Here is an 11,058-nt window from a genome sequence, read left to right on the forward strand (position 1 = left end):
TGGGTGGGGCAGCCTGGAGGGGTGTGGAGGGGATTGGTTTCTGAACAAAAACAGTTTTTAAGCCACACATGAGGCCACATTGATCACACAAGAGGGCTACACAAATACTTGTGGAGCTACCAGAAGCAGCAAAGTGCTGTAAGCTCCTTTCAGCAGTATTTTGGCAGTGTAACACACTACAACTCATCATGCAGACATGACTTCATTGTTAGTCATTTCACAATTGAAATGGGTGACAATGTCCAGATCATCTAACATATTCCAAGAAATTAGTCCATCACTCAAATAGTCTTCAAGAATGAAACACTTTTTCATTATGTTTGTCATGGAAGAATGCTGCTTGCTGGGGTTGGCAACGCAAAACCAAAACAAAACCACAAGCCCAAATACCTCACACACACAGTGTCACCAGAATGGCACCAAAGAAACCATCTCCTCTATTAAATAAATACCTTTGAGACTAATTAGTCACACCACAGAATCTGCATCCATCCTAACTTTGGTCCACATTAACAGTTTTCTTTTCCTCAATCTCCAGCTCAACTGAGTCAAAGCAAAACTGTCCAGTGGGGTGAAAACAATTTCTAAGATGGCTTTGCTTTACTTATGGGATGTTGTTCAATCGGACTTATGGACCCCACTGAGCTCAATCATCCTGTAAGGTAAACATATGTAGGTATTCTTCCCAAGAATGCCAAGACAGTGAAAGGATTAAAAAAAAAAAGGTTTATTTCAGATGCAAGGATCGCTTTTTTAAGATCCTGCGTGCATCAGGCCCCAGGGGCAAAAGGCAAAGCCTCTCCTCCTCCAAGGCTTTTTCTATCTTCTCTCTCTTTTCCCCCACTCTCTCTCTGGCCCAAGGAGGCCTTATACGTGTCTACAAACATGTTATCTCTGCATACCAAAGAGCAAGGCTGAGAACTTCTCTTGTTATGCGAGGGGAGGAGGGGGAGCATTGAAACTGCATTTGAGAAAGAGGCACCACCTTAGGCAGAAAGCCGTCCTAGTGAAACGAGTTCTAACTTCCCATTACAAATTCTTCCGGAAATGTATCTATTCCTACAGTCCCATGTAATCTCTAGAAAACTACAAGTGCTACTATCTCACGTGGAATCATTACATGAGGAATTTGTACAAGGAAAGCTTGCGCAAGTGAATCCCTAAGCAGCCCTGCCTCCTGGGTAACTCACAATCTAGCTATTCTTCTGCACACTACTCCGCTATACAGGATGCAACATTAACATTTCATCTGCTTATTAACGCTTATCTCAGTGTGGTCAAGTTTAAACATTTGACCTGGGTTTTAATAAACAAAGGAATTTCTTTTCTCCAACAGGAATCAAATGTATGCCATGCTCTAGATGTTTTCCATACACAAGCAACAAAAACAGAACTTACTTGGGTTCTCCTCATGGCTCAGTGTTTTCTATTCCACTTCACAAGTTGTTAAATTCAGTATAACACAACAAAGCTTCTTAAGCAAACACGTTTAAAATGGTTTAAGTTGTACCTGAAAATAGCCACAACACATTTTCCTAGATGCACAACTACCATCCCTTCCCTGCCTTACCACAAATCCTGCCACAGACCGAGGACACTTCCCGTTCCCAAAAGCAGCACATACCCATCCTTGGCAACACAGCCAAGCCTGCACACCCACGCAGGCTCCTTCAGATCTGCGGCTCCAGAGAAGTTGCACTAGATGGCAGCTTTCCCCTGTACAAGTCCATCTTCCTATAGCACCGCATTTCCACACCGCTCCCCCTGTGCTCTCCATAGGAGGGAAGCACACACTGCATCCAGGCAACGCAGTTGCAGAGCCGAAGTACTTTCTATTACAGCACAGAACCCTTTAAGCTACCATGTTCTGATTTTCTTATATTTCTTTGTAAAATCAAGGGTGTCAAAAAGTGTAGGTTTAACACACACATACAAAAAAAAAAAAAAAAGCCTGCCACAAATACATCAGTTGTGGCAAAGGTAGCAAAGCCTTCAATGTTGTCTAGCAAAGGAGAAATGTTTCCGTGCTGTGCTCATGCTGTCCAGCTACACTTACAAAACTAAAATACTCTGTCAATACCTGTCAAATTATAGCTTCTGAGAAAAAAAATAATTTCAACCTACCAAATTTCTGCATAATTGAATCCTCTTTTAAGCCAAGTCATATTCTGTCCAAATCCTCTGCAACTTTTCCAAGGAACACAGAACAGTGAGAGAAACATCTGGAACCACTTTTATGGCTTGTGAGAGCTGCTTCCCAAAATGACTATTCTTTTTTATGTGCCTAAGTTATAAGGAAGAAACAACATTTTACGAGAAGTTTTTTTTCACAACTCAGGCAGTTTAAAAATTAACACTATTCAGACCTCTTGATTTTGAGATAGCACCTGTCATGTTAATAACTTAGTTTCTTTCAAAAAGTAACAGCAGCAATTTGTCTCATTCAGCTGTTAATTTTTTTTTTTTTTAAGTGAGGAAGGATCAAGAATACATTCATGATACCTCAGTATTGACAAGACCATACATGGAAATTCCCTCCTGCTCCAAATTTTCCTTTTGTTCTATTCCCTCCCTTGGTATTTTTTTTTTTAACTTGTCTTCCACAAACACATGTACCAATTTACACATTCCTTCTTAGGGAGATGATGGTCACTTCTATTTCAAGTCTATTTCAAGTCTTCTTCCCACTGCACTTTTGTCTCTTCTTTAAAAGTAGAAGGGTAATTTGGGCTACCCAAAGACATACACCTCTCCCAGCAATAGAGATACCCAAGGAACTCTGACTACCCAGTTACTTCTAACAATTTATAATTAGCGTCTTCCTTGAAGATGGAATCGAAAACTCTTCTTGCTACAGTGATGGTAAAAGGACAGAAGTGAACCAAAGTTATCTGATAAACACTGAGAAAAAGATCATGCAAATTGCAGTGTTAGCTCCTAAAACACGGAGGTTTCAGTCATGCCTTTGGGAAATACTCCCCTCTTCATAGAACACCGCATTTTTCTTAGAAAATTAAGAAAACAAAACTTTTGGGAAACAAAAAAGCATGCATGGCTTCAAGGGATAAGCAAGGCAATGATTAATAATATTATTTTAGAAAAAAAAAAACTAACTTTTTTCAGTGCCTTCACCCCAACAGTCAAACTTCTTGATTTTTCATTCCAATGTAGTGCATTGTTCAAAGCTTTCAGTTTTCTTAGATGATTCCTTCTCTATGAATTATTTATTATTTTTGGAGCAGTGTTTCAACAATGTCAGGGAAAGATAGATCAAAAGTCACAACAGTCAGTCAAGGCTGACTAACACACAGACCACAATTTAGGCTTTTGAAAACTAGAGATAAACACACACAGAGCTGGCCCTCCTCAAAACACTAACAAAATGCCTAGAAAGACATACAAACCAACGAGAATAATTTTATTATTAGCATTGTAGGGCTTAATAGTTAATTTTATTCCTCTCATTTCAGTAGTGGATTTCTTCAATTACTCCACATTTACTAGCAAATCTTCAGAGAACATGGAATTATTTTCTTTCCCTGTTGAAAAATTCCTACCTGTTAATTCAGGGAAATCAAGTCCAGGGTCCCATTAAACTCCTCACTCCCATCACAGCCACACCTCTAAATAGTGCAGCAAACCTCTCATTTTACCTACAACCAGCCTGACCTTCCTACAAGGAGTATCCTTAAGAAAAAATAAGGAATACTCTTGACCCCAAAAAAAGCCCAAGCACCACATCAGGCTATATTCCTCCAGGGGCAACCTAAATATGAAAACTCCTGCTCTGATTCCACAGAGATGTTTTTATAAACTCCACTTCAGATAACGAAACACAGACTGTAAATGTTTTTAGCCTTTTGGACTCACATGATATTAAAAACACAACCAGAAATGCCAACAAATGAACAAAAAAAACATATAGAGATATAAATAGGTTTGTATTGGCAGATATACATCCAAAGTCTTATGATGGCAGGGTGTTTTTTGAAGTACCCCTCAAAGCCACCACAACACAACACCCTTCTGAAATAAATCGTTGCCTACCACAGCGTTTTTGGCAGGAAGGAAATATTTTCTTACTTAAAAGAATATCCATAACCTTTTCTTTTAAAATAGTTTACTTGCAATCAACACAAAACAGAAATTAAAATTTGTAGAAAACAGGGTGTTTTTTAAAAATCATCACACTATATGTAAGAAATGCTTCTAAGATTTTCTTGCATTTAAATGGGTTTTTTTTAGCTGCAATCATGTATTCTGTTGCTTATTAATTTAGTTTGCATAGAACAAATATCATCTCTTCAGTGGATGCAGAATCTGTGCAATGACAAGTTAGTTTATGTAGAAAATAGATGTTCTAGGAAAAGTTAACCAAGTAGCAAAGCTAGTCATGATTAGTTTTAGTCTGCAAGGAAAAGAAACAGTTGTGTGCAAATTTGGGGTTTGGGGATGTCAAAAGGATTTACAAAATGGCAGATTTTCCATTTATATCTGTAGGGATAAGAGTTTGCACAACATTTTTCAAATTCATGAATACGTAACATCTTTTCACACAATCTCTTTATACTTCTGCTGTTTATCACACTTAAAACCATTCACAGCCTTTTTAAGCCTACCAGTAACTATTACTAAGTACTGTGCTTCCCTTATAATGCCAGGAATCTCCCCTGGAAAGAAACATAAGCGTCCTTTCTATTAAGCAGCAGTTAAGGAAAGACTCATTTTTATGCAGTTCTAAAATTCCACAGCTGCTATGATTCTGTGATGCTTACAGATTTTCAGCCCCACACACAGAAAACTGGTTTTCCCTCTAAGTGAGGAAAAAAAACCAAAAAAAAAGAAAGGCAAAGATCACACCCTTACTCACAAAGCACGTTTTTAATCACCAAGTGGTTAACCTGAACACCTTCATACAAACCAGAAGTTGCGTGAGTATGGTGGCAAGCCAGCACATACACCAAGGGGAGCTCAGGTCCAACCTGGACTGAAAAACCTGTGCTAACACATATTGACAGCATCTCCCTGCACCAGGGCAAGACAAGTCTTCACTCAAACAGTTTAATCCTTCTCTATTCCAAAGAACAGTTCAGAGCTGAACTGCAGAATGATGAAACCATAAGACAGAATTATTGCCAGAAACACTCTCAGTGAGAAGTATCCACTTTGCATTGCCGTATACCTGAAGTTCACATTTCAGCTCTTGAACCTTCAGTTCTAATTTCTTCTGCTTCTGCAAGAGATTTATATTCTTCCTTCTGAGAACTTGTTTCTCTTCAGACAGCCTCTGATCTGATCTTATTTGTCCCAAGCTGGTGTCTGGTAGTCAGGTAGAAGCTAGAATATTTTCCTTTTAAAAATTAAGAGGAATTAATTTTTAAAAAATCACATAATTTGCAGACAACCCTTTGTATGTTTTCCCCATCACTAACTGAAAAGTCTTTTCCATCCAAAAACCATATTATAATACACTTACATCTTACAACGCGCACTTACACTACAAACCCACAAAAGTCAAAGTCCATTGTAACTCAAATCTCCTAGCTAATAAATAAGCCAAAGCACTTTAGAGTAAATGTTGGGATCTATACCCTAAAAGTTGTTTTTGTAACAAAGAGGAGTGATGTAAAGCCATCTGCCTCCAAGTACTGTGACAATACTGTACACTAACAGAGCTCCACTAGATCCCACATCAACTCCATCCTCACCTGCACGGCTTTGATTACATCCCAGCTTGTTTTCTTCTCAGGCATACCACCCCAAAAATGCCTGTGATGTGCAAAATATACAGAAAGGGAATAGAGAATCTCCTGGTTGCCTCCTACTCAGGCCAGTCAGGACAACTTTATTCAAAAAAGCGCCTCAACACCGTGTGCCAAAAAGAAAAAAGCCCTCTTCCTTATTTAGAATCAGATTCACAGCATATCTGTAGCTCAAAAAACAGGGCAGATCAGGGTATCAATATAATTCAGGATGAGGCACTTTACTATAAAGTTGGAATATTTTGAAGAACACCTAATTTCATATTACTATATATGTTAACAGCATAGACCTGCCTAAATGATCTAACTGTAAAACAGACTTTGATACTGTGCTGGTATGTGGGAGGGCATGCCCTCAGATGATTCTTTAAAATGTTCAAGAAGCTCAAATTATGGAACACTGGCAAATTCTAAATAAGTTTTTTGATAGAACCTTATATTTCTTACACCATCTCAACTTTCTGAATGCCAAGTAACATTTTTCCCACCCACAAACATTTTCCTCAGCAGCCCGTTGCCATGGCAATCCTAGCAACTGCAGGACAAGTCTCTTTAAAAAGATTTCTGACAACAACTGTATCTGCCAACTTACCACCACCTCTTGTCAATGTAATTACAAGTTGCAGACAAACCGTTATCCCCTAAAGCTTACTTCGAACTGTGATTACTGGCTTTATTTCTTATGAACAGACACTCTTACATTCCCACACAAATTAATCACCATAATATGTCTGTCCTGCTAGGTAAGTGTACTTTTACAATCCATATTTTTGTCCAGTGAGTTCTAAATAGAGATAAATAGGAGGGGATAGCTACAAAAAAGCTCAAGGACAAGCCTATGGAAATTACACAGATGCTAAAACAAGCAGCACTGCATTGGCTATCACTGCAAAATCTGCTTGGAGGCCCAATATCCTGCAACCTCTACTTTCAGCTAAGCTTTCTAGTATCTTCTCCTCTGCTTACAGGCTGCTACCCCTTCCTTCTTTTCAAAATCTTGCATTAAGATACATAGGAACTGTCTCTCAAAATCAAACAAGGAAGAGCAAGCTCTCCAAGCAGCAAGACTACTAATGCATAGTTTTCTATGGATTAATGTCCTAATTCCAACCACGACAGCATGCACACATACTCACATGTATTTCCTTTCCATGGAGTACCAGTACTACCTGATGCTGGAAAGAGAAGTATTTAAATTTGTATTTTAGGCACCCACTTCCATCTTCTTATATACCACCATCCCGGCAACTGGGCTAATAAGATCACTCACACCAGTTGCCCTGTGACATTCCACTGGCTTGCTTTGGGCCAAATGTATGGTTTCCAGTAAAATTCTGATTCCCTGAGCTGGCAGCTACTTGGTCAGAGCATCCTCTTGGGGTGCTGTACAGTGCTTGCTCAGACCTGTTTACCCACCGTAGAACTGAAACTTTTACCTTCCAATGTTAGTTTTGTGTGACAGCTACTTTTCTTTTCCTCATCCTTAGTGTTTCCTGGAGATGTGTATTTTTAGTAATCCCTGTCTTGACCACCTCTTCTCCAATATCTGTTTTTTTTGTATTTTGCCTGGGCAACAATGGTACCATCTTTATGCTTGGCTTTGTGATGTATTTTTATTTCTTTTTCAAAAGCTAGGTTACTCAAAAACTTCTTCCCCTCTAAAATAAAGATATGATGAAGTTGCGTACTGGACACTCAGAAAACTTTAAGCTGAAATCCACCATCTCTCTTCTGAGAAAAAGATGGCATCTTTAAAACCAAAACCCAAATAGCTGCACAGGTAAATCTTATGTTCAACATATTTGTTCTGAAACAATGCTACTACCTGTATAACTACAACTGTGCCTGACCTAATCACTGTCAACATCAGACTGGACTTCAACACCAATAGCTCTCCCTCAATGTTCAGCCTTGAAGAATTCAGTATCATAACTGACAGAAGTCCTAAGTCCCATCGACTCTCAATAGAAGTTGGCAAGTGGGTTATCCAATTCCTTTTGAAATTTACTTTATTCAAACTAAAAGCTTAGTGACAAAACTTTAAGTAACAAAACAGATCTCTGCTGGCAATTATTTTCTCTAAAGGCTACAATTAAGAAGCAATATAGAAGACTTTTTATGGCCAGATATGTAATCTAATGTTTCCATGCCAAACAGCCTGTCTAGAAATGATAATTTTAAATAGGAACTATTAGCCCTCTGTATCAGTCTCCTAATGCTGATTAGCAACTCTTTCAGGTCATTTCCATCAGAGCCAAAAGCTCCCTTTGGATGTTTGTCATAGAACTGCTACTAAATATGTCCTGGTTGTCTTCTCAAGAGTACTTTATCCAGTACATTCAACATTACAGATTTTTAAAAGATCTTTCATGCTTCTTGAGATGGAGCAAAGAACCACTTCTCTGAAAAAAGCATTGCTCTCTTGTGAAAGAAAAACCCATGAAGTATACTGGACAAAGAAACACAATGCAGCATTCTGTATATTACCTTATTGTAGTATTTCATGAGTGTTAAAAAAAAGAACAGTGTTTCCATAATTTTACTGAAGTGTGAAGTCCAGCCAGACTTGCTCACAGAAAATAAGTGTTTTCTTTAGGAGAGCCAACAGTTCTTAAAGAGAACTTAGAGAATAGAGTCCACAGTATAATCAAAGATAAAGAAAATAACTTAAGCAGTGGTTGCATAGAATTAAAGCTTTTATATGCAGGTGAAAAAAAACGCCACATACAAAATATACTTACCTTACTAAAATCAGGTTTGCCAAAAACTGCATTAGTACAAGGACAAGCTTCAGTCAGCGCACAACATATTTTCAAGAGGTCATTACATCTACTGACATTCAAAGTGTGGAGAGAGCATAAAAGTTATTAACTGTCATTTTTAATAGATACTTGATGGCTTATAACAGCCAAAAATTAAATCAAAATAGTTGCACAGTTGTTGAGACAAGTAATGCCCCACCCTAATCTTTCAGTCTTCACGATTTTAGGTGCACTTGCAAGCTTGCTCTCAATTTCTTCCAAGAATTAATGAAACAGATCTGGGCAGGTGGTGTACCTCAGAGAAATAGTTTGCAATGAACAATTTTAACAGTTTAATTACCAGCTAGCTGTCTGCAGATCTTACTTATCAATCCTCACAAATGTTAGTATGGATGTGGTATCTGTTTTCTTTCACTATTTAATAAAAGGAGACAACAGCTCTGCCATACCCTTCATTTTCTTTACATGCAAGACTTGTGTTTTGGTTTGGCTGAGAGAAGAAGAGTTTTTCCATTTACAACTTAGTATCTGAACCACTGTAAAACTAGGTCAATTCCAGTAACATAGCTTTCAGTAGAGACCATTCTACTCATAACTCCAAGGAAAGGATCCAGAGCTCAGAGCTGGAAAGAAAACACTTGTGCAACCAAACACTTAGTTAACCTTAGAAGCACACTCCTAACTTCTGTGCCTTACAATATTAAATAAAACACTGCAACTGAGTTGCAGAATGCCAAGGGGAGAATTAAGTATGACTATTACATATAAAAATCCCTTTATTAAAAAAAGCTATTCCATAAACAGAATGAGTAAAATCTGGTCCCCCTTCCCAAATTCCTATTGGGAACATGACAAGGAGCATTACCTCCACCAACTGGCTGAAAGCTACAGTGATGTTGACCACACACTGATTAGCCTGCAGACCAAACAGGAAAGGCAAGATGTGGTACTCCTTCTGGATTTTCCCCTCTCCCTGCTACATGCCCCACATCAAAGAAAACCATTAATTGTTTGGGGTTTTTTACTTTTTCTCACTTTCCCCATCCAACATCCTCCTGCCCATCTATACAAAAATTGACACTTTTAGGGTAGGAGATCCACCCCCAGCAGGACTCCAACTGCCTCATACAGTATTCCTAAGTCAATAGCAAATATTTTAGCTATTGATTTTTTTTTGACCTACCACGTATTCAAGAAAGCGTAGCTACAAACTTATTTGTCCAACATATTCTCATTCATCATGCGTTCACTGGATGAAAATTCTTTTTGACATTTCAGAAAAGAATACACACACACACACACATACACAAATTGCTCACTTATACAGAAACTTGATGAGGGGGAGGAGATAAGATTAAACATTTCAGTTAAAATCAAATAGTTTTTCTGAATTAACCTGTGCCCAAAATGTTACAGCTTCTTCAACATGGCAGCCCACAACATGGAAGCGTTCAAGGCCAGGTTGGATGGGGCTTTGAACAACATGGTCTAGTGGAAAGTGTCCTTGCCCATGACAGCGGTTTGGAACTAGATAATCTTTAAGAGCCCTTCCAACACAAACTATTCAGTAATTCTGTGATATTGAGGAAAAGAAAAAAAATAAATTTTCCTCAAGCATAGGATTATGTACTTGTTTGTTTCAAAAAACACCCCACTTTACCTTTGTCATACTCTGTCTCTATCTGTGACAAAGGATTCTGAAATCTGTTGATGAGTCTGATTCATCAACTGCAAAATTAAACATTCTGATGGTGAGGTGAAGATGTGGCAGAGCTGATAAAGTGCCTGATAAAGGAACAAACAAGTGATACTACTGAGAACTTACCTAAAGCTGCTGAGCTGACGCATCTGGCCTGGAGACATCTGACTGACAGTCAATCAATCACTGACTGACAGTCAAGCCCAGTCCCACTTTCTAATAGCTGGATCTTCTACCATGTCCGTTTTTGGAGCGCGCGTAAAGATTCCTCACTTGAGGCTGAGCAAATATTTGCCCACAGTTGTTGGTATGGGTGAATAACACCAATCTCTACTTATTAATTCTCTTTGCTAGTTTTAATATAATTGCTTCAGTATTGCTTCAAAATAGTGCACTGTACTATAGTAGTAGTTATAGCTTCTATACTATGTAGCAAATAATTCTGATTATGATATTTTAGTCTAATCCTTATCGTAATAAATATTTTTTTTATATAAATATATCTGGTTTGCCATCCTTAATTCTGCGGGATAAAGTTGTGCAAAAGTTCAGTTACATCTGTATGATTGTTTAGACATTAAATGTTGACCAAGTCTGGGGCTAAGATTGGATCCAGCCCCAACTAGACTCCTCTCTGAACAGGAGTTCAGAAAGCAAGGGGTCCTTGCTGCACCTCCTGACCCAGCGGGAAGGCTTCTCTAATAAACTTTGTTTGAAGCTCCCATTCTGCCCATAACACAGCACTATGTAGGCAACATGTTATGGCTGAGCCTCGGACCTTCCCTAGGGAGCTAAATGAAGGAACCTGTGAGATTAGCTGTGCCAGACAGCATGG

The 11,058-nt window shown here is 38.5% G+C and overlaps 1 protein-coding gene across 1 annotated transcript in view; it reads right to left on the reverse strand.

Moving 5' to 3' along the window:
- Positions 1-10,372, reverse strand: part of STK31 (serine/threonine kinase 31) — a 32,340-nt gene extending 21,968 nt beyond the window's left edge. The window contains 10 exon segments of the mRNA XM_051785965.1: positions 2,125-2,284; positions 4,640-4,695; positions 5,183-5,319; positions 6,729-6,786; positions 7,295-7,321; positions 7,323-7,449; positions 8,337-8,383; positions 8,504-8,603; positions 9,922-9,978; positions 10,350-10,372. Coding sequence (XP_051641925.1) covers positions 2,125-2,284; positions 4,640-4,695; positions 5,183-5,319; positions 6,729-6,786; positions 7,295-7,321; positions 7,323-7,449; positions 8,337-8,383; positions 8,504-8,603; positions 9,922-9,978; positions 10,350-10,372 — 792 coding nt within the window.
- Between the last annotated feature and the right edge of the window lie 686 nt (positions 10,373-11,058).

This window comes from Manacus candei, unplaced genomic scaffold, assembly GCF_025592945.1.
Source record: "Manacus candei isolate 608988 ecotype Guabito, Panama unplaced genomic scaffold, ASM2559294v1 h1tg000021l, whole genome shotgun sequence".
NCBI classification, from domain to species: Eukaryota; Metazoa; Chordata; class Aves; order Passeriformes; family Pipridae; genus Manacus; species Manacus candei.